This window comes from Misgurnus anguillicaudatus, chromosome 22 (assembly GCF_027580225.2).
Source record: "Misgurnus anguillicaudatus chromosome 22, ASM2758022v2, whole genome shotgun sequence".
Taxonomy (NCBI): Eukaryota; Metazoa; Chordata; class Actinopteri; order Cypriniformes; family Cobitidae; genus Misgurnus; species Misgurnus anguillicaudatus.
This window is the reverse complement of record NC_073358.2, coordinates 31,377,831-31,398,684: the sequence shown is the minus strand read 5'-3', so window position 1 is coordinate 31,398,684 and position 20,854 is coordinate 31,377,831. Positions and strand designations below refer to the sequence as shown.

The 20,854-nt window shown below is 35.1% G+C and overlaps 2 protein-coding genes across 3 annotated transcripts; both read right to left on the bottom strand.

The window, feature by feature from the left end:
- Positions 1-9,772: 9,772 nt before the first annotated feature.
- On the bottom strand, positions 9,773-17,791 carry kyat1 (kynurenine aminotransferase 1). Of its 2 annotated transcripts, none has more exons than XM_055199561.2 (13): positions 17,235-17,791; positions 17,078-17,136; positions 16,601-16,748; positions 16,339-16,488; positions 16,131-16,217; positions 15,927-16,052; positions 13,604-13,724; positions 13,455-13,531; positions 12,357-12,446; positions 12,088-12,274; positions 11,770-11,846; positions 11,578-11,664; positions 9,773-10,182 (listed from the first exon to the last, which is right to left on the bottom strand). In XM_055199561.2, the coding sequence occupies exons 1-13, from the start codon at positions 17,304-17,306 to the stop codon at positions 10,123-10,125; spliced, it is 1,341 nt and encodes a 446-aa protein (XP_055055536.2). In that variant the 5' UTR covers positions 17,307-17,791; the 3' UTR covers positions 9,773-10,122. The 2 variants fall into 2 exon arrangements, with proteins under 2 accessions (XP_055055536.2, XP_055055537.2); XM_055199562.2 differs by having other exon boundaries at positions 17,548-17,791.
- A 152-nt stretch (positions 17,792-17,943) lies between these two features.
- surf6 (surfeit 6) lies at positions 17,944-20,831 on the bottom strand. The gene is made up of 5 exons (XM_055199563.2): positions 20,626-20,831; positions 20,335-20,433; positions 19,958-20,146; positions 19,784-19,863; positions 17,944-18,863 (listed from the first exon to the last, which is right to left on the bottom strand). The coding sequence occupies exons 2-5, from the start codon at positions 20,426-20,428 to the stop codon at positions 18,144-18,146; spliced, it is 1,083 nt and encodes a 360-aa protein (XP_055055538.2). The 5' UTR covers positions 20,429-20,433; positions 20,626-20,831; the 3' UTR covers positions 17,944-18,143.
- Between the last annotated feature and the right edge of the window lie 23 nt (positions 20,832-20,854).

Here is a 20,854-nt window from a genome sequence, read left to right as displayed (position 1 = left end):
GTGAAGATAATAAAGATAATAAAGTTTTGGTTTAGTGAAGTCAGAATAAAGCGTATAAGGTAATTTGTATAATGTATGCCAGTAGAAAGCCAATTAAGAAACTATTTAAGAGGTTTTTACCGTACTTGAAAATGCAAAGCAGGGTCATAAGAGCAATACTAAGGCAACATTAAAAAAACTTGAAGATTAGTTTTTAGGAAATTGATCATATCTGAATAATAAAATTAATGCAGATTTAACCTCAACCCAGTGCTGGGCAAGCTACTTGGAAAATGTAGTGAGCTAAGCTACCAGTTACTTCACATTAAATGAAGCTTCACTACACTGAAGCTGCCCCCCTGGGAAATGTAGCAAGCTAAGCTACATCAATAGTAGCTTGCTACATCCAAGCTACTTTTTTATTTTTAACCAGTTTTATTATGTAATTATTTATTCAGTTTCGATTTAGAATTTTGATAATTATAGGCAATTAAAGCATAATGTAGACCTAGGTACTTCACATTATGGGGCGGTTTCCTAGACAGGTCTTATTCTACTCCCAGAATAAAATGCACGAGTGAGCTGCCTTAATTTAAAAACACCTTGCCCTGCATACCTTAAAGGGGTCATGTGATGAGGGTGTTGGCATTGCCACTTTGTAGGTGTGAGCAAAAACAGGTCATTGAAATTTGGCTTTCATTATGATGTCATAAGGATATCTTATTAGAATAATACCGCCTCCTTAATCTGAACTCTCCAACCACTGCACTGCCGTTTAGTGCAGAGAGAAAGAGAGAGAAAAGAAGGACTTGACAGCACAATAGAGTTTCAATTACAACAAACCACCATCATTGTGATCAGTGTTTGCACTTCATCCGCTCATTTGCATTTTAAAAAACACACCCAAAACGACACATTTTTGCTCAAACATGCAGGGTGGCAATGCTAACATTTTCATCATATGACCCCTTTAACACAGCTCCGAAACTTTCAGAGGTGTACGCGGATCTGGAGCTACCTCTATCCTCATTTAAAATCAACTCCAGACACAGTAACGAGACCTGCCCTCCCTTTACCCTGATTGGCCTCGACCTGACCCTGACTGTATGAAACAACTAATCAAACTGATGATGGCAGTGACATTACGCAATCAGAGGTAGAGCACGAGTCTTCACAGGATGCGAGTGGTAATGTTTTGTATGAATAAAGGCTGCACAACTTGAAAATAGGGGAAAACAATGTCCCGTGTCGATTCAAAATGACGCGCTTATTCACAAATTCAAGACGACTTCAGAAATGTTTGGAAAATTGTAGCTTGTGTGGAAGCTACCTCACTACTTGGTCAAAAAAAGAGCTTAGCTACTAAAAAGCTATTTGATTTAGAAAGCAGCTAAGCTACCGCCAAGCTACTGAAAAATGTAGTTAAACTACTAGCTTCGCTACTTGTAGTGAAGCTACTGCCCGGCACTGCCTCAACCCTAGGACCCTGTCCCGGGTCCAAAATTTCTCATTTTGACTTAATATAAAATATTCTTTTAATCGTTAATGGTCTGTCATGGACCCCAGTAACACATATGAGATACTGTTTGAAAGCTTAGAGTCTCTACTTTCTGCAGATATGCATCACTTTGAGAAATCTTTTACTGTAAGAAAGTTATTTACACTTAATTTACACTATTACCCCCCCCCCCCCATAATTTTGTATATGATTTAATATTCACATATTTCATATTTTTAAAATATGACAAACATGGGCAAGTCTTATATCAAATGAAAGCTCTCATTCTCAGGAATAAGGCACATATCCAACAATTGTCGAATGAATAATACGGTAAAAAATCGTCTTTTGTAAACGTATGTGAAACTTGAGCATGAACTGCCTCAGATAGCACATATAGCCACAAATGATACACCATCTTTTATATTAGGTCCTACTCTAAAAAATGAGTCCATTCACAACATTTTCTTTGGTTGTGTGCATAATTAATCCCTTGCTATTTATTATATGTGCAAAACAAAAAATTAATATTTATATGAAAAATGTATTTTCGCACACTTCAGTAAAATAAAAATAACTTTTGAATGCGACATGCTAAAGAGATCATTCTTTTTTTGGGTGTTTACTGTCTGCTGTTAACAACCAGAACTGTCTGCAGTCTGCTAGAGCACACAGAACTAGAGTTATACACTATCAAAGGCAGTATTTACAACATAAAAAAAGAAAATTTGGTGTTTCATCGTATGAAAAACAACATAAATAACAATATTTTTCACAAACAGCAGCTTTTTATGTAACTTCAAAGTGTTTTCTTTAAAATGATATAAAGCAATTGCATTTATTCCACTGTATGTGCTTATGGGAGCACTTCAAATATTTTTAGGTGGAAATTAAATACAAAAAGGGTATTATTCCTCCCTTCAGTTGGAGTAAAATAACTTTTGTATAGATTATGATAGAGAAAAAAATCCTATTTCCTCTGTAAGCTGGCAATTGCTGGAATCAAACAAAACTATCTGCAGGGAGCTGAGGCACCCAGGGCCAGAGTTATACACTTTCAAATAAAAACTTTAGAAAAAAAACATCAAAAAGCGCCTATTTATTTTTGTGTTTATTAGAGGACTGACATCACATACAACCATGTTTAGCACTTTCAACAGTGTTTTATGTAATTTCAAAGGGTTTCCTGTAAAATGATACCAAACATTTGTATGTAAACCTCTGCATGTGGGTATGGGAAGCTTTTGAAATTGGGTAGGCCAAGTCCAGGCGAAAATCCCCAAAATAGCTTCAGGGTGGAAGAAGTAAATGAAAGCACACAGGCATCATTCACACCTCTTCTACTCATACTGTAAATACAAACCCCTTCAATGTTCCACAGGATGTCAAAAACCAAAAAGGTCAAAGTGAGTGTAGAGGGTTTCATCGGATGCACGCGAGTTGTCGCGGTTAACTTCCGGTCTCTGTTTGTTTAATGGTCTGGCTAGTGGATAAATGAACTCTGCAACAAATACCTTGCCAAAAACAGCAATTATTTTGGTTTCCTAAAGACGAGTGGAGATGATGATAATGAATCTCTGCTATGTGAATGGACGTTTGGCGATCTGTAGTTAACATTGTCTACATTCAAAACACAGATACGCTTTAGCTATGATTTGAACCCTGTAAAAAATCTGTAGAAATACAGTGCTACTTGTGGCTGGTTGCCGGTAACTTACCGTAGATTTAAATGTATGTTATTTACTGGCAAGAGTTTGTTCAAAGTTAAATATTAAATATTAACAAGTCTTTATCTTTACAGAATAAAACCATACAATAACAGCCTCATACAAAGCATTCTGGGAACCAGAAATCATCATCAACCTTTTTCTGTTTTGTTTTTTGATTCAGATTTTGTTTCCCAGAATGCTTTGCTTGATGCTGTTATTTTAATTTTACTCTGTAAAGACAAAGACCTGTAAATGTTTAATGTTCATTTAACTTTGAACAAAATGTTCCCAGCAAATAACATACATTTAAATCTACAGTAAGTTACCGTCAACCAGCCGCAAGTAACACTGTAATTTCTACGGAATTTTTTTTATAGTGTCCTGCTCAATTTTCGTTAAATTCGAGTAAAATAATGGAAAGTTTTTAATAAAATCCTCTGGGGTCAATGACTAAAGGCTGGTTCACACGGCAGGATAATTAGGCCGATTTTAGCCCCGATTCACCCCTTCCGACAATCTTAAGGATGCTCCGATAATCGTAAAATAAACTGATCAGATATTCTTGCCGTGTGTGGTGTGTTTAGACTGCTCTCGTCTACTGGGAAGGACCTCGGGACCGCTCCGATCTCAAATCGGGGATATCCAACATGTTGGATTTTTTTGGCCCGATTTCTTCTCGTGTGTGGTGTCTCCTGCGAACAAACGAGCACGCAGCCTGTGGACTGTGACATAGCAATAGTCTCCGGGGCGGATCCGCAACGGATCCAGACCGGAGCTGTCGGCTTCGGAGCAGATCCGTTGCAGATCCGTTCCGGAGCTTATTGCTATCAGAAAGCGAGGTGACGAAGCAGCGAGGAAGTACCGGGAAACAAAATCACAGGTCATATTTACTGCATCTCACTGCATCCGACTAGACCAAGGGTAAAACAGAAATTGCGCGCAAACGCAATTTTCGGTTAAAAACAAACTGCAAACTATCGCCACTGCATCCTCTTCGTCCGCCATGATTGTTTACTCTGAAATCACGTTTGATCGCGAGAGATTTTGCGAGATTTCCCGTCTGACCTGGGACTGCTCGGGAGTCAAATCGGTTCGTGTGTGATGTGTTGATTTTGCCATGTGGCAACGCACCACTAACTGTACGACCAAAACTGTTAGACCCGCGATGTTTTATCGCCGTGTGTGGGGTCTCTCAGGGTTGGAAAATCGGCCGACGATTTTAAAGTCGTACCGTCTGTACCAGCCTTTAGCATGACAGAAGCTTGATGCTGTCATGTGAGAACAAGCAACAGTCGACATTTTTCCATCTTCCGTGTGCCTCTCGCGTTAATTATTAGATTTTGATGGCTAACGTGTCTTTCCCGTCACAGAAAACCACCACAAGTTTAGCAATGCCATTAAAGTATTATTTTGTTTTTGTTTGTTTGTTGATCATGAAGTACAAAGTAGATGAGGAAAACTAGGATTCCTTGCGTATTCAATGCACCGCCATTGTTGTTTACAATGCGTGGAATGGTGCGCTGTGATTTGTTGAGCGGATTTATTGCATTCTGCAGAAAAGGATGACTGGCGTTCATTGCATTTTGGGAAAAAAGTGGGAAAATACAGAATAACACTGCGGATATTGAATTTTACGTAAAGTTAAGAATTTAGTTTTTAAAACTGACCTGATACAATTCTGATTTTGGTGGTATAACTCATTTTTTTGTTTAAATGCTGTTTATCGCGTTTTGGAACCAAACTCTTCATTTGTATGTGTTTCTCAGAGAAACCATTCTAATGGTCTTTGGGCAATAAGCCCAAAACCAACAACAAAAAAGTTTTTTTTTTCACTATGATAATCTGCACAAACATAAAAAGTGATTTTGGAGTCAATGGCATGCATAAAAGAGAAATTAAGAGAGAACATTTAGACTGAATTAAAATCCTAATATTCAATATATTGCATACACACAGTATTTTTCAATAACAGATGGTTTGTGCACTGACCCTTTATTCTTCTTAACCCTGACTCCAAAAATATAGCTGGAGGCACATCAAGTTTTAAAAAAATCACACAGACGGTTATGTTATTACCTTTAATTCTTCTTATGTGTATATTGTCCTGAACATATGGAGCAAACAGAAAAGACAAAGCTCTTTGATATGGAGTATGCATGTATTGTATGCTGCCAGACTTCATGTGTCATGTAGAGTTCAGGAAAATTCGGATTTATTCTGTGAAATAGCAACCACACGCCTCTCACACTGAGTTCCATATACAGCAGGTAGTACAGGAGATGAATCAGAACTAGACTTACACTGCCCACAGAAACCTCTGTATGTTTCCACAGAATTTACCTTTAAGTATTAAAAAAACCTCTGTTCATAACTGCTGGTTAATTTGGTTGTGCATGTTTCCTGGATTTTATTGTTCTTATATAACACTTACAAATCCAACATCATTTATAATTCTCTCACACATTTTTCTATATTTCACATTAAAAATTATACAGTACCTTAGAAAAATATAAATGATTATGAAGGCCAAAGGCATTAATGTAAATAAATTTAAATAAATATCAGAGGATATACTGTTTAAAAACTTTAAAACAGAAAATTGGAGCTGATCAGAATTGTTTCGTTGTTTTTCATTATTGATCTTTTTTCATTAAAGTCCTTGTTGCACTTACTTTTTTAAGTTTAATCAACTTTATTGTAACTTTATTTATTGTAACTTTCTTGACTATTGAGGAGTTGCTATACATACAGTGGGGTATAAAAGTTTGGGCACCCTTGTTAAATATTAGCAAAGAAAGCTATAAAATAATCTATAATATTTCTTCTTTTAAGCTTTAATAAAAAAATTAACAAAAATATAATGTTTTACTGAAGTAAAAAAATTGAAAGTCAAGGGGAAATTACATTACGAAATAAATAATTTTCTCTAATACTCACTGGGCATAAATATGGGTACCCCTTTATTTAATCCTCTTTGCTATCTCCATTTGCAAGGATGCCAGCTCAGACTCTTTTTGAAGAATGGCAGGTTATGTTATTCTGATTATTCCTCCATACAGAATTTCTCCAGACCCTTTATATTTTCCTGCTCTCTACTCTTCAGCCATTTTCTGTATGGTTCAGGTCAGGGAACTGGGATGGCTATATGGCAGGACCTTGATCTTGTGTCAGGGACCCATTTTTTATTTACTTAATTGTTTGTTTTAAACCAATGTCTTGATGAAAGATTTTACCATGACCTCAAAAATTTTTACAGCTGAATGCTGTGAAAAAAGTTCAGCAACGACGTCCCAAGTATAACCGCAGCATCTTATTATGACAAAGTAAGTGTTTTGATTAATGCCATTAATGTTCAATCAGTGTATACAAATAGTCAACTAAATGAATATAACATGGCAAAGATGAATGCACATTGATTCAATAGATTCATAGCATTTTGATAAAAAAAACTGTTTTTATAATAAATCTTTGAAAATCAAATTATGGATTAGAATTTTTTATGTTTTTATCACCAAAAGATGATATGTCAAAGTTTGTAACTGAAAATATTGGTTTCATCTTGTCACTTTTTGGTATAGAAAACACGTTTTTACCGAAATTAGTCAAAATGGATTTATTGCGTTTTGAAACCAAACTCTACAAATATAAGGCATTATTTAGTTAATATGTTTTAATTTCCACCCTGAGCATAATGTGCAAATGATAAATACTCTTTGCACTCCTGGTCATTGTCTGCATGTGTTGCTGTTATTGTTCAGATTCCTGTGATTAGTTACATGTTTACTTATTAAAGAGGTTATTCGTTATCCTCGTCTCCCGTGTATGGTATGATCGTGACAGAATAACCAAAGTTCCATCTAAAAGTAGAGAAACCTATTTGAAGATGTCAGACGATGGGTTTCATAACCCATTTTTTTTACCCATGTTTTCTTTCATCTTCCCTTTTTCTTTTTTACTCAGTGAATCTTTTGAGTCACACTTTAATTGTTTTGTCAGCTAAATGGCAGAGACCAATGTGCCTGTAAGAAATTAATTCTAGTCCCAGACAAACAAAACTTAACATATTGTGGGTAATAATTAACTAAATAAACTTTTGAAGAAGATAATTGGGTAACACTTTAAAATAAGGTTGTATTAGTAAACATTAGTAAATGCAACTACAAACAATGAACGGTACAGTTTTTCAGCATTTATTAATTCTTGTTAATTATTTATGTTAGACCATTGTGCATTAACTAATGTTAATAGCTACAACACTTAATTTAAAAAAATGTAAGTGTTCATTGATAAATTATGTTAGCTAATGCATTAACTAATTGTAAACAAATACAACCTTATTGTAAAGTGTTATCTTTAATTGTTTAGGCTGAGTTGCATATTTACAGGCCTTATTACAATGACTTGCAGAAAATCCTAAATAAAATATTCAAATAAAATAGTTCCTGCCAGTGATGTTTTTCAAAGAAAGGTTTAAGAACTAGTACATTTTGATTATTCTTCATACATTTAAATATTTGTAGCACCTCCAAAATGTCCTCTTAATTAATGTTTTTTTTTTGTAAAAGTTGACAGATATGTTATGAATTTTATAGAAGTTACAAACCATTAAACACCCAAGAAGCTTGAGTAACCTTTTATTGTGCTTTAAAGACCAAAACAGCTGTGCCAATGATGAAATATGAACAATGTCGTGTTTCAGAAGATGCAAATCTCTTCATGTTTTAGTAATCTGAAGATTATCGAAAGGTTAACACAGTATACAGTAAAATAAACATTCTACATGAAGTGGAGTTTATTTTGCTGATCCTGTGCATACTCTTTCTCATTCATTGCTTTGATGAAATAGACTATGAGGACAACAAAAAGGATGAATCCGATAAGAACGCCGGCGATGTTCAGGCGACGAGCTTGTTCTCCGTACGACTGAGCAGAAACAAAGTCTCCACGTAATCTGCTGTCCCTAGACTGACAAACAATTATATATGATTATTATTGATAATAGCTTGAGAACAATTATTTTAAAAATATTTATGATGCCACGTTTTATGTCATATTTTGCTCACCTTCACAGAGTTGGAAAAGGCACAAAGCCCAAGACAGCATGGGTTGCAGAATTTAAGATTGAATGTAGAAAAAATGATGTCATCGTTGAAATTTTGCTCAGTTATTGGAATCCTTACAGAGTTCTGCATCGCAATGTTCACCTGCTGACGGTCTAACTATAAGGTGTGTGTCAATCTTCAGCTCTCTAGTGCGTGGACTTCAACTGAAAGGGTTGAAATGGATGCAGGTAAAAGTGTAGCCGCACATTTAAATCTCCAGAAAGTAGGTCGTGTTTTAAGTGGTTGCAATGTGGCTTTGAAATAAAGCCGTTTTACCACATCAAGCTAATTACTTGGAAAGTTTTTTTATTTACCTGTAGAACCCCATGCTCAAAAAAGTAAGGATTAAGGTTATGGTACCGAGTGTATTTTCACTAAAAGTGCGAAGCTGTTCCTTCAGGATATATACCACACTGACTTTTCTGTTTCAGCTTGAATAAAGCAGAATATACTGAAGACACTGTCTATTTAAAACTTTATACTTTGTCTGCAGTTTGAACGTGAGCACGCATATTTTATTGTTTGTATTTAAATATTTTTTGGGTGGGAAGGCATACATTTTAATTAATTAGGAAAAATGTCTAATTAACTATAATATTAAGTATACATTTTTATTCCAGAGATGCAGCATGTAACCTGCAAACAACGCAGAGATTTTATTTTTCATTATTTTTAAATCAACATGGACTTGGACAGTATGGGACATTGCAAAAGAGGTTTTGACTCAAAAGCAGCAATGTTGGCCAAGCACACACAATTTTCATATTAACGTCACCACTATTGTATTCATATATTTCTATATAGTTCTATATCAAAAGGCATTAAAGAAACCCTTCACCCCCTATCATTTGGTGTTTTTTTTTTCTTTAAGGTTGCGGTGAGTTTAGCAACTTCACTGACTGGAACATGCAGGTTCCATTTACAGGAAAGCAGATCAAAACTGGGTCATCAGGCCTTTATAAAGAAAGATACAATACACACTTTTTTTGCCCATCCAATGCTGTTTCAACAATTGTTTATGTGTCAATTAGGCTTCAGTGTTGCTTTATGCGTTTCTTTGCACAACACACTCTTTTAGGCTGGGTTGATGACTGAGTCCGAGGAGTGAATTCAAACTGGTAAGAATTTTTGAAATGGTGGAATTAAAAAATAAATAATATTTAACCTCCTAAGACCTGGATGTCCACATCTGTGTACATCACATTTTTTGTTGTTTGCACCATAATTCGGTGTAACTGGAACATGTTGTATACAAACATGGACAATTACACTGCTAAATGTTCAAAGAAAAATTTTTTGTTTATTATATTTATTGGTTCTTCCGAACCCCAAAATAGCTGGAAAAATATGATAAAAAAGACAAACCAAAGCTCAGGTCTTAGGAGGTTAAACCTAATAGCATTTAAAAATGACCCACCATTATCCCAATTGAGCTTTAATATTGAAACTCTTATATATTGAAGATATGTGCAGGACCTGGAGGATTTTTCTGAAGAACAGTTGACAGTTTAATGACTTAGCACAAACATGGCTCTCATGAACAACGATCAACAAAACATCATCCAGTTAACATTGCACAATGTTCAAAAATAGGGGTATGTAAAGTTTTGAACAAGGTTATTTTTTGTAAATTCAAGTTTTGTTGCATAATGTAGAGTATATGTAGGCCTTTTGTGTAAAATAACTTATTTAGAACTCTTTTCCTTTAAAAAAAACCTCTTCATGTATTCTGTGTGTGTATGGTTGTGTTTGCTAAATCTAAAATAAAAAACTTATTACATTCTGATGTGGCTCAGATGAGGCAAGAAATGTACTGTCAGAACTTTGAGTGTATTTATTTGCTGTCACTCCACTGTCTTAGGATGTCCTCTGCTGCTTTTAGTGTTGAGTCCTCCTGCAATGTCAACAGATGAACATTAATGAAAAAGTGCGATTTAAACAAGGGATTACGACGACAATGTGCATCCAGTTATTGAAATGAATCATTTTAATTCACTAACCCTAATAATAACTAACAAATGCAATAAGGGGGCAGTTTCCCGAACAGGGTTTAAATTAAGCCAGGACTATACCTTAGTTATATTAGGACATTAGTCGTTTTAAAAAAACATACCTTACAAAAACTTTACTGATGTGCATTTTGAGTCAAAACAATGGCACTGATGTATGTTAAGATACTGTATGTAAGATATTTTTTAATTGAGCCAGCTTAAACATGCATTTTAGTCTAGCCCTGTCAGGGAAACCACCACTATGTAAAAAGTGAGTTTATTTTATATAATTTTATGCATGATGTTTGTGTTTAAACATAATTCTTGTTTGAGCATGTATTCATATTAATATGGGGGTGATTCTCACGAAAACTTGGTTTTAAAAATGTCAAGCACGAAAATGTAAAAATTGCTTAAATTTACTTTTTTTCCCACCAGACATTGAAAAACAAAGTCTGGAGTAAATAGGAACATTAATTTAAAAACTTTTACTTATCATTTAACACTTTTTGTAACATAATTTAAAAAATTAGTCCTAAAAAATCTCATTACCGCAACAGTCAGAAAACATCAACACTGACATATTTTCAAAATGACATGACAAACCTGAAAGAACATAATTTGGAGATTCTGCACATGCATTTAAAATCAAAGTATTATAATTAAATTAACATTTGATAAGCATCTGTTGCGGTAATGATAATCAAAATGTTGTGTAAGCATTCTGACAAGACAATATTTCAAATTAACTGTAAAAAAATGATCTTTCCTGGTAGCCATCTTGAAGTAACTGGTCAATGTGCTTGGTCACTCAAAATCAAACTTTATTAAAATTCTGTATGTGTGCTTAAACTGTTCTCAAAAAGTGTTGAGGAGGATCTGAACATCAGGCATGGACACATCATTTTCCTAATTTTTCTTTATTATTATTATACATGTATATTCAGTAAATATTTTTTCTGTCACCTAAAGTAGTCTAGCAAAACATCCATTTATTTTTTTTCCTAATATGTTTGTGTTAATTTGATTAAATGACAACATAACGCATGTTCAAACACAGCTGGACACATTGCGGTAATGAGAATTTCAGCAGAAAATGAGATAAAATTTCCAATGATAAATTCTTATGTTGAAATCACACATTGTGCAAGGTAGAACACAGTATTGTGTTAATTCTGATGCTTTTTAATGTTACTATATTACACATTTTAAAGCTAAAATCATTAGTGCCGTGGTGTTTCAATGGTTTCGTGAGAATCACCCATGTGTGTCCATATTGTGTAGTGTTTCCAAAATACCTTTACAAAGCAAAATCTGATGTATTTCTGGAAATTTTCTCTGTGTTCTGGGCTAAAGAATGCAGATACAGGGATAGTAGCCAGTCCCTGTTGCAGAAGTAAAGAATAGTGTTTTACTCGTAGTGTTTAAATCAAAAGTGTTTAACTCATACACTTTAGGATCCATTCTTAAACACAAATACCTTTACCTACCTTTTCTTTTATGAGCCATTTAACAAATCTGAAGTCATAGGGTTCATCTTTAGTATCAGGGTCAGTAAGGTTAACCTCTTAAAAAAAGCAAATATTAGAATACTTTTAGTTTATTACAAATCAATTGTCATATTAATCGTAAGGTGCTGTCTTACAAAATGTTGATTTTTTATGCTATTAAAATCATGCTGTATTAGATAATCCTACACATATATAATAATTTTTGGGGCAAATCACTCATTTTTTTATATATTTATTTCCCATTTTGTCTCGTTTATACAGGTTATATTTTGTCTTACAGCTTTGTGTGTAACTTACTAATATCTGAGATATCTGCAATCATGAAGTATCCTCCCTGGGGTATGATAGGTTTTAAGCCAACGCTCTTCAGACAGTTTGCCAACCTGAGACGCTTTTCATGAAGACCGACGGGTAGCTGGTGGAAGTAGCTGTCCTCTGTTCCAAACACATCATATTCCTTCAGAAAACCTACTGCTACAGCCTCCTTCAGAACAACAGCAAACATTGTAAGACCATTCTGAGATTGACACACACTTGACCCCCAAAACAAAGGTCTAATGTTTTACCTGAGCAGCCGTGGCACAATGATATACTGAGTTCTGATGGACGGTTTTCAGGTGCTTCACGACACGGCCGGATCCTATTGCCCAACCCACCTTCATTAAAATAATAAGGTAAATAAATGCCTAAATTAAAAAGCATCTAAACCAGGGGTTCCCAAACTTCTCATTCCGTGACAGGAATAATCAATCTCAGGACCCACCAAATATTTTTTAATAGAAATATGCAAAAAATATACATTAGGAAATACAAAAAGAAAATAGTTCTCTTTTAGAAGAGGTTATATTTAGTTTTCATTGTATGAACTGACCCACAGTTTGAAAACACCTGATTTAAACTATTAAAACTACTAAATTAACAATAAAAATGACAATTAGGGCTGTGCAATATATCGAAATCACAAAAACACAGTAAATGTGCATACCAGGATATGCACATTCCAATGGTTTGCAATAAAATTAATCAATTTAATTTGAATACTTCAAAAAGTAATGTGTTGTCTAAGTTTTAGGTCAATGTGGATATTATAGTATGTTGCATGTGCAACTGCGCATGATAGTGGTGATATTTAGGCTATTTTTGTTTGTTTACATTGTTAAAATACATGAAACATTACTTTTACTGTATCACTTTCAGAAGTTATGGTAATGCTTTCTTTTCCCTAAAATATGAAACGTATGTTGGTTATATCGTTTTGTAAAATATTTTTTAATACAATTTAAATTTATTTCATAAAAATACATTTTATATCGCATATAAAATATTTCATTATTTAGCATGCTATCGCATATATTTACTTCAATATTGCACAGCCTTAACAGAAATCATGAAAGAACACATTAATGCAGAGCTGACACTAAGCCCAGATTATAACTGCTGCATTTCTTTGCTGATTTAGGAGGGAAATATGCTGAATTACGAGTTATAGATGTAAATGTGGTAAGATGTGTAAGTGAAAATGCAAATACCGCATGCTTTTAATGATAATAAGTTACAGGAATGTTTATTTTTTACCAAGTTTTGCAGGCATAAATGAAGTGCGGGCCTACTTGTTACCAGAGCTTTGCCTGTTTTAATTTTTTTTTCTTATCTGACCAACCCACCTTCCACCCTGTGGCACTGAAAGTTTTGCCAGCACTTCCAATGGTGACAGTACGTTCCCACATACCTGGCAGACTTGCTACCAAAAAACTTCTATTAGTTTCAAAAACTCAAAACTTGAATTCATTGGTGTGTACAGTTTGGCTCTTACCGATCTTCACATGTTTAGTTCCATCATATGTGAGCCACTCATACACTTCATCACTGATACAAATTATATCATGCTTAATGCATAGGTCAGCAATCATTTGAAGTTCCTCTCGCAGATACACCTGCAAAAAAACACAGCTGAGGTGGAGTTGGCTAAACATATACAGAAGTATTTTAGGTTCAAATTTTACCCACCGACCTTAAAAGATATTATAGATTATTGAAATATATCATCAAAGGAACAGTATGTAGGATTGTGGCCAAAACTGGTACTGCAATCACAAAACTTGTGGCTAAAACTGGTATTGCAATCACACAACTGGTGGCCAATACACAACATGACAACATCAACATCAGTTGAGGGCTGCAACTCCACTTTTTAAATGACAATATCCTGGCCGGACCACTGTTGTCAGTGATTTAAGTATTTGAAATGAAAATGATTTCTTAATGTCTAGTGATATATCAAGGCCATTTTATGATTAATTGATATACATTTCTTACATACTGTTCCTTTAAGTAAGTGTATAAGTGAATCTCACAAAGAAATGATCATATTTCACTCCACAATCCAAAAGAAATTAAACAAAAACCTCTGTAACTTAATTGGTAGTGTTGCATTAGCAACGCAAAGGTAATGGGTTTGATTTCCAGAGAACAAAGATATTTATATAAATGTATACCTTGATGCACTGCAAGTTGATTTAAATAAAAGTGCCAAATGCATAAATGCAAATGAATAGGCTTAAATATAATTAAATATAAATGGCCATAGCCTGGACTCATAGCCAAATGCACATTTGTCACATTTTTAAAACAATTGATAAAATGTATTACATTTTTATGTAATTTATTCTTTGTTTCTTTATTATTTTATTTAAATACTAAGAAAATATGAGGAGCTCAGATGCAAAACCCTCTATATGCGTCTGACATGTTTTCTTGTAAATTAGCATTTTTATCAGACTATTAATTTAAATGAAACTAAATTTAATTTAATCTGTTAAATTACTGGTTCACTAATTTCACTTTAATAGCAACGAAAAGGTTATTAGTCAGCAATTGAAATGCCTCATTTTCACACACATCACTTATGTCACTACAGTCATTACATTGGCATTTATAAACATGTTTTGTCCTACGCTGCAAAAACCTCTATGCTTTTTGGAAGTTCCACTTCTAAAATATTTTTTTCTTTGGAGAAGACAGTTGCAAAATCACTAAAGAAACTATAAACTTTACAAATGATAAAGTCAGAAAGTAAAAATAAGGAAACTGTATCACACATACTGCTAACAAACCAGTATTTCTTAATGGCCTAAGGCCAAGATTAAGCGAAGGTATTTGATGAACGTATAGTACATGGCAACAGCATTCGGTCAATATTAGTATCTCATTTTTTAACGGAGGTGGTGTTTAGCGGCTTTTGCTTATTTTATTATTTTCATTGTCTTATTTCATTCAACTTTTTTTAAATATGCTCATTTTCCAGCCCCCCTAGTGTTAAACATTTGATTCTTAACAGTTTGGAATATATTCAGTCGATTTCTGGGTCAGGCGGGACCACTTTTAGCATAGCTTAGCACAGTCCATTGAATCTGATTAGACCATTAGCATCGTGCTAAAAAATAAAGAGATTCAATATTTTTCCTACTTAAAACTTGACTCTTCTGTAGATAAATCGTGTACTAAGACAGACAGAAAATTAAAAGTTAAGATTTTCTAGGCCGATATGGCTAGGAACTATACTCTCATTCTGGCGTAATAATCAAGAACTTTGCTGATGTAACATGGCTGCAGCAGACGTAGTGATATTACGCACTGCCCGAAACTAGTCCCCTGCCATTGAAAATAACCAAGGGGACTATTTTCGGCTGCTGCGTAATATTACTACACCTGCTGCAGCCATGTTACATCACCGTAGTCACTGATTATTATGCCAGTTTGAGAATATAGTTCCTAGCCATATCTGCCTAGAAAATCGCAGCTTTAAATTTTCTGTCTGTCAAGTTTTAAATAGGAAAAATATTGAAACTCTTTAATTATTTTTTAGCGCGATGCTAATGGTCTAATCAGATTCAATGGATTGAGCTAAGCTATGCTAAAAGTGCTAGCGCCAGACCCGCAAATCAGCTGAATGGATTTCAAAACGGTAAGAATCAAATGTTTAACTCTTGGGAAGCTGGAAAATGAGCATATTTTCAAAAAAAGTGGAATGTCCCTTTAAGTAAAATATGGCCATGTTTTGGTGAGATTCACTTGAATATGAATATTATGCACAAGTATATATAAAGCTGTTCTTCATTTGTTGGTGGTCATCTCACCTTGCCAAGTGGGTTATTAGGAGAGTTTATGACAATGGCCTTGGTACGAGGAGTAAATTTACTTGCCAACTCTTCAGGAGACAATACCCATTGTGCACTAGACATAGTTGGACCACAGCCTTCTCTCTGTGAATACACAGCAATCATTATTCAAAATAAACATTGTAATGTCAGCTCAAACTGATCTAATCAAATGATACATACGGGTTTGAGAGGCACATAGACAGGTGTTCCTCCTGCCATCATTACCATTGGTTGATAACAGTCAAAGAAAGGCTCCACTATAATTACCTGTTCAGAAAATGAGATAAGGCAAAACTCCAACACACAACGAACAAATAGCATCATAAGCAGATATAATACAGACAGTCTATTTAGATTTTTCAGACATTAAAAGCCTTGATAACTTTACCTCATCACCTTCATCAATAAGAGCCTGGAATGTGCAGAAAAGAGCCTGATATGCCCCTACTGTAACCAGGACATCCTCCATTGGATCAATTTCTCGGCCAACAACCCTACTGAAGAACTTGGCCAGGATCTTCACAAGGGGTGGATGGCCCTGTATGTCAGCCATGTAAGATCATGAATCAAAGCTTTAGTTTGCTATTTAAAACACAACGCATTTCACAAGTTAACAAAGGACACACTTAAATGTAGTTTAACTTTCTTACAAAACCCCGTGTGTACTGGTGCATGGGGACTCCTCCATTCACAGCTTTGCAGAAGGCTTCTTGAATAAAACCAGGTGGGGAGAAATCTGGAAATCCCTGTCCCAGGTTCACTACCTTATAGTCAGCAGCCATCTGACTAAATTCCACCCTACCAAAAATTAAAAAATAACTCAAAGTGTTGCTTTTAACATCAAATCATTGAGTTCTTTTGCTTGACACTTTGACCCTTAGATTGTGAAATGATTAATAAAATTCACGCAAACATTTACTAGAATATCAAAATAAAAGCATTTTTTTCTATAATGACTAACTTAATTTTACAATAGACATTTACTTTTAGCAGACTCTTTTGTCCAAAGCACCTTAAAAATGAGGTAAACAATTGAAAAAGCCATTTTTATTCAAAACATTGCCACCGTGATCTAACCATTTTCTTTCAACATGTTCACTTAACATTTTGCTATAAAACCCAATTACCATATATTTTTGTCAATGCCTTCAATCCTCCTTGCGTGCAGCTTGCGAGACATAATAGCCTGCATAAAGACCACATACATTAAACGTCATAACTGCAATATGGTCAGGCAGAAATATGTGTAGGATCCGTATTATAAATTGAATATGAAATACACACCTTGTCGTAAAAACGTGGGATTAAAAATCTAAACAAAACTGAAACTCTATTTACCACCGGTCCCTTCCACATTCCAGTTTCTCGAAAACACTTTAACCTTTACACCAACGACTCGGCCAAAGCCGTAAATCAGCAACGTATATAAACAGCGATTAGTTTACAACACATTTCTTGCATTTTAATGCCCTGCTGTCACATGACAGTTGCGGTGGATTGGATATAAACGTTACAAGTAATGCTGTTAAATGTCATTTTACACGATAACGATTTAGGCGAAACATAAATGCACAAGAATTCCGCTTTTCAATCAAACCTTTCAATTAACTTTCGCAACTTTAAAAGACGTCTTCCCGTGAGTGAACCAAGGAGAAACCTGTGCCCGGATTCCTCCCCCTAACTACAAAAAATTGTTTCGACTTCATGATCGACCTGACGACATAGAAATACCGCGAGAGCGATTCGAAAGCACAGCTCTCGAATTTGTCTCGCGGTACTTTGACGACACATGAAGCGCCAGTCAAACATGTCTTTTATTTTGTAAGACTACTTCCGGTGTGGGAGGAGGCAGCGGATAGTGCTTGCATGCTAACGCAAACAGTAACATAAACAATATACATAGTAGTAGTTTTGCACATTTTTGTTTTAGATTAAAAGATTAGAAAAACACGTTTAAAGGCAGAAGTGGGAAGAGAAATAAAAACACAAGATGTGGAAACAAAAAGCTCTTTATAATGCTTACATCTTAAGAAAAGAGGACAACATTTATTCACAAAGAAATTTTATGCAGGTGATGTAGGAGTCTCTTTCAGGCCAAATATCACACAAAGATATGCCACAAGCAAAGTCTTTACATTTTCATGAGCTGAGGTTGCCATGGCCATTTACGTGTTTTGCTCATTTTTAGCTCCTTTATGTTTTCTGTCTACTCATCTTTAGATCATCTGGAAGCACTCGGCCTTTTTTCTTTGCCTTCTGTTTGCGCTTATCAATCTTGGCATGTTTGCGTTTCTGAATATTCTTTTGCCTCTTGTCTTGTCTCTTCTGCATCTTCTCCACCACTTGCTGGCTCCTCTCTGCCCACTTCTTTTTCCTCTGAGCTTTCATCTTCTCCTTCCTCTTCAGCGATGCGCGCAAGAGGTCCTCATTGTCTTTGATCTTCATACCCTCAGCTTTGTAGAGAACATTGGTCCACCTCATCTTCTCTTCCTCTTTTTTTGCTTTGCCTTCATCTTTTTCTCTAAGTTGCTCCAGGTGAGCCTTCCTCGCTTCAACACGTGTTAAAAGTTGCTTGAAGTTTTTCCCGGTCAGTGGAGTAAGAGTTCCTTTAACCCTTTTTTTCTGTTTCTTCTGCAGGAGCTTTGTTCCTTTGTCCACGTACGCTTCTCCAACCTCCACCTTGTTAAAAACTAGAGAACTTGTTTCTTTTTTACTAGGTTTGCTTAATGTCGAGTCAGGCTTGGGTTCTGGCATTTCGGTTTTTATGTCCTCCTGTTCTGTCTGCGAAGCTGCATTCTCTGCTAACTTTTTCATCCTAAACTCTTTCCTTTTTCTCTTCCGACGCTCCCTTTCTTGCTTTCGTCTTTCCCGTTTCTTCCTTACCTCTTCTGAGGATGGATCCTTAGCAGGGCCCTAATAAACAATCAGACGTAAAATTCACATCAAACATATTTATTATTTAATTTCCCCCAAGATACATTTATAATGTTAGTAAACTTTTTGGGGTGGTTTCCAAACAGGGACTAGCTTAAACCAGGAAATATAAGTAAATTTAAAGAGGCCATGTCATGAAAATCTGACTTTTTCCGTGTTTAAGTGCTATGGTTGGGTCCCCAGTGCTTCTATCAACCTAGAAAACGTGAAAAAGATCAACCCAGTAACCCAGTTTTGGTAAACCATTCTCTACAAGCACATGAAAAAATAGGTAGTTGAAATTTGGCTCTCCTTATGATGTCATAAAGAGCTCTTATTATAATAATACCACCCCTTAATCTGCACTATCCAACTACAGCACTGTCATTTAGTGGAGAGAAAAGCACAATTGAGTTTTAATTGCAACAAACCACCATCATCAGCTCATTTGCATTTTAAAGGACACACCCAAAACCGCACATTTTTGTAAACACCTACAAAGTGGCAATTTTAACATGCTATAATAAATTATTTATATGGTATTTTGAGCTAAAACTTCACATATGTGCTCTGGGGACACCAAAGATTTATTTGACATCTTAAAAAAGATACATACCTTACTAAAAAATATTACTTGTGTGCATTTTGAGGCAAAACAAAGGGCACTGATGTATTTTAAGATATGTCAGTGCAAGTTGTTTTCAGTTTGGACAGCTCTTACATTTATTTTAGATTAATCTAATCCCTGTCCGCGAAACCGCCCCTTCAAGTCATAATTTTCCAATCCAATGCTTTGCTTAGAAACTTTAGAATCAAAGTGGCTGTTTTTGTGCTACTCACATTTGAAATGAAATACAGCAAACTTTTTGACCGTGTGACATGTAACATTTTTGGCCTTGGAATAAACTGTAGCTATGTACCTGCCCACGAGACTCCTCAATCTTCTGGTGAAGCCTGAGACGAAGAATATCTACAGCATTGAATTCATGTGATGTTCCACCTAAAAAAGGATGGATCAGATAATGTGTTAACATTCAGCAGGAATGAGGCATTCTGGATGAACGTATATGCTCTCTTGCCAAACTGCTCTTTACCTGCAGGCTTCTTTTGTGTCACAGAAGTTCCTTTCAGATTTGTTTTTATTTGAGTTGGAAGAGCTGCAGGAGTAGTTTTTTGGACTGGTTTCTGTTTGTTTGCATGTTTATCTCCTTTTGTTGGCTTTTGCTTGCTCTTTTTCTTTGGAGGAGCACCATCATCATTCCCCTTATTGCTTCGGAATGGAACTAAAAAGAGATTAGCATAGCTTTAATGTTCCCCTGTTCATTAATTTATTGAATAAAAAAATACTAACTGAATGACATACAAAACATTGGGCCTGAGTGATAAAAGCAACTGTATTCCCAATAAGTGTCTATTCTGTATTATCTAATCAATGACAAAAAAATGTGTAATTTACAAAACAGAACTTTACCATAGGGTGTATTCTTCAGCTCCGGTTTATGGGATACACACACTTTACGTGTCAACTTCTCCAGGTAATCATACTTTGCAGCAAGGCTGGCCATATTTCCTATTAAAAATAAATACATACACACGGAATAAGACCCAGACATGTAACATGTCAGATGCAGAGAACAGCATATTAGTATATAAACCTTTAAACAGAGTACTTATTACATATCTTTATTTGGTAATCACAAAAACAAATAAGTCATGAAATAACAAATAAGTTAGTAAATAGTAATTTAACACGTAACGTTACCTCAACGTCAGTACCACTTCAGCGATCTGGTAAGTTTTAAATTGCATCAGTTGAAGAATTAGTACTATAAAAGTCTATACAACATAATTTCACCACACATAAATAAAGAACCGATCTTACGATTTGAAATCTACACTGAATATCAACAGCAAATGATCTTGTTAGATGAGCTACACATTCAGAAACACACTGCACGTGTGTGTAAAATTGCGCATGCGCAGGACCGTTC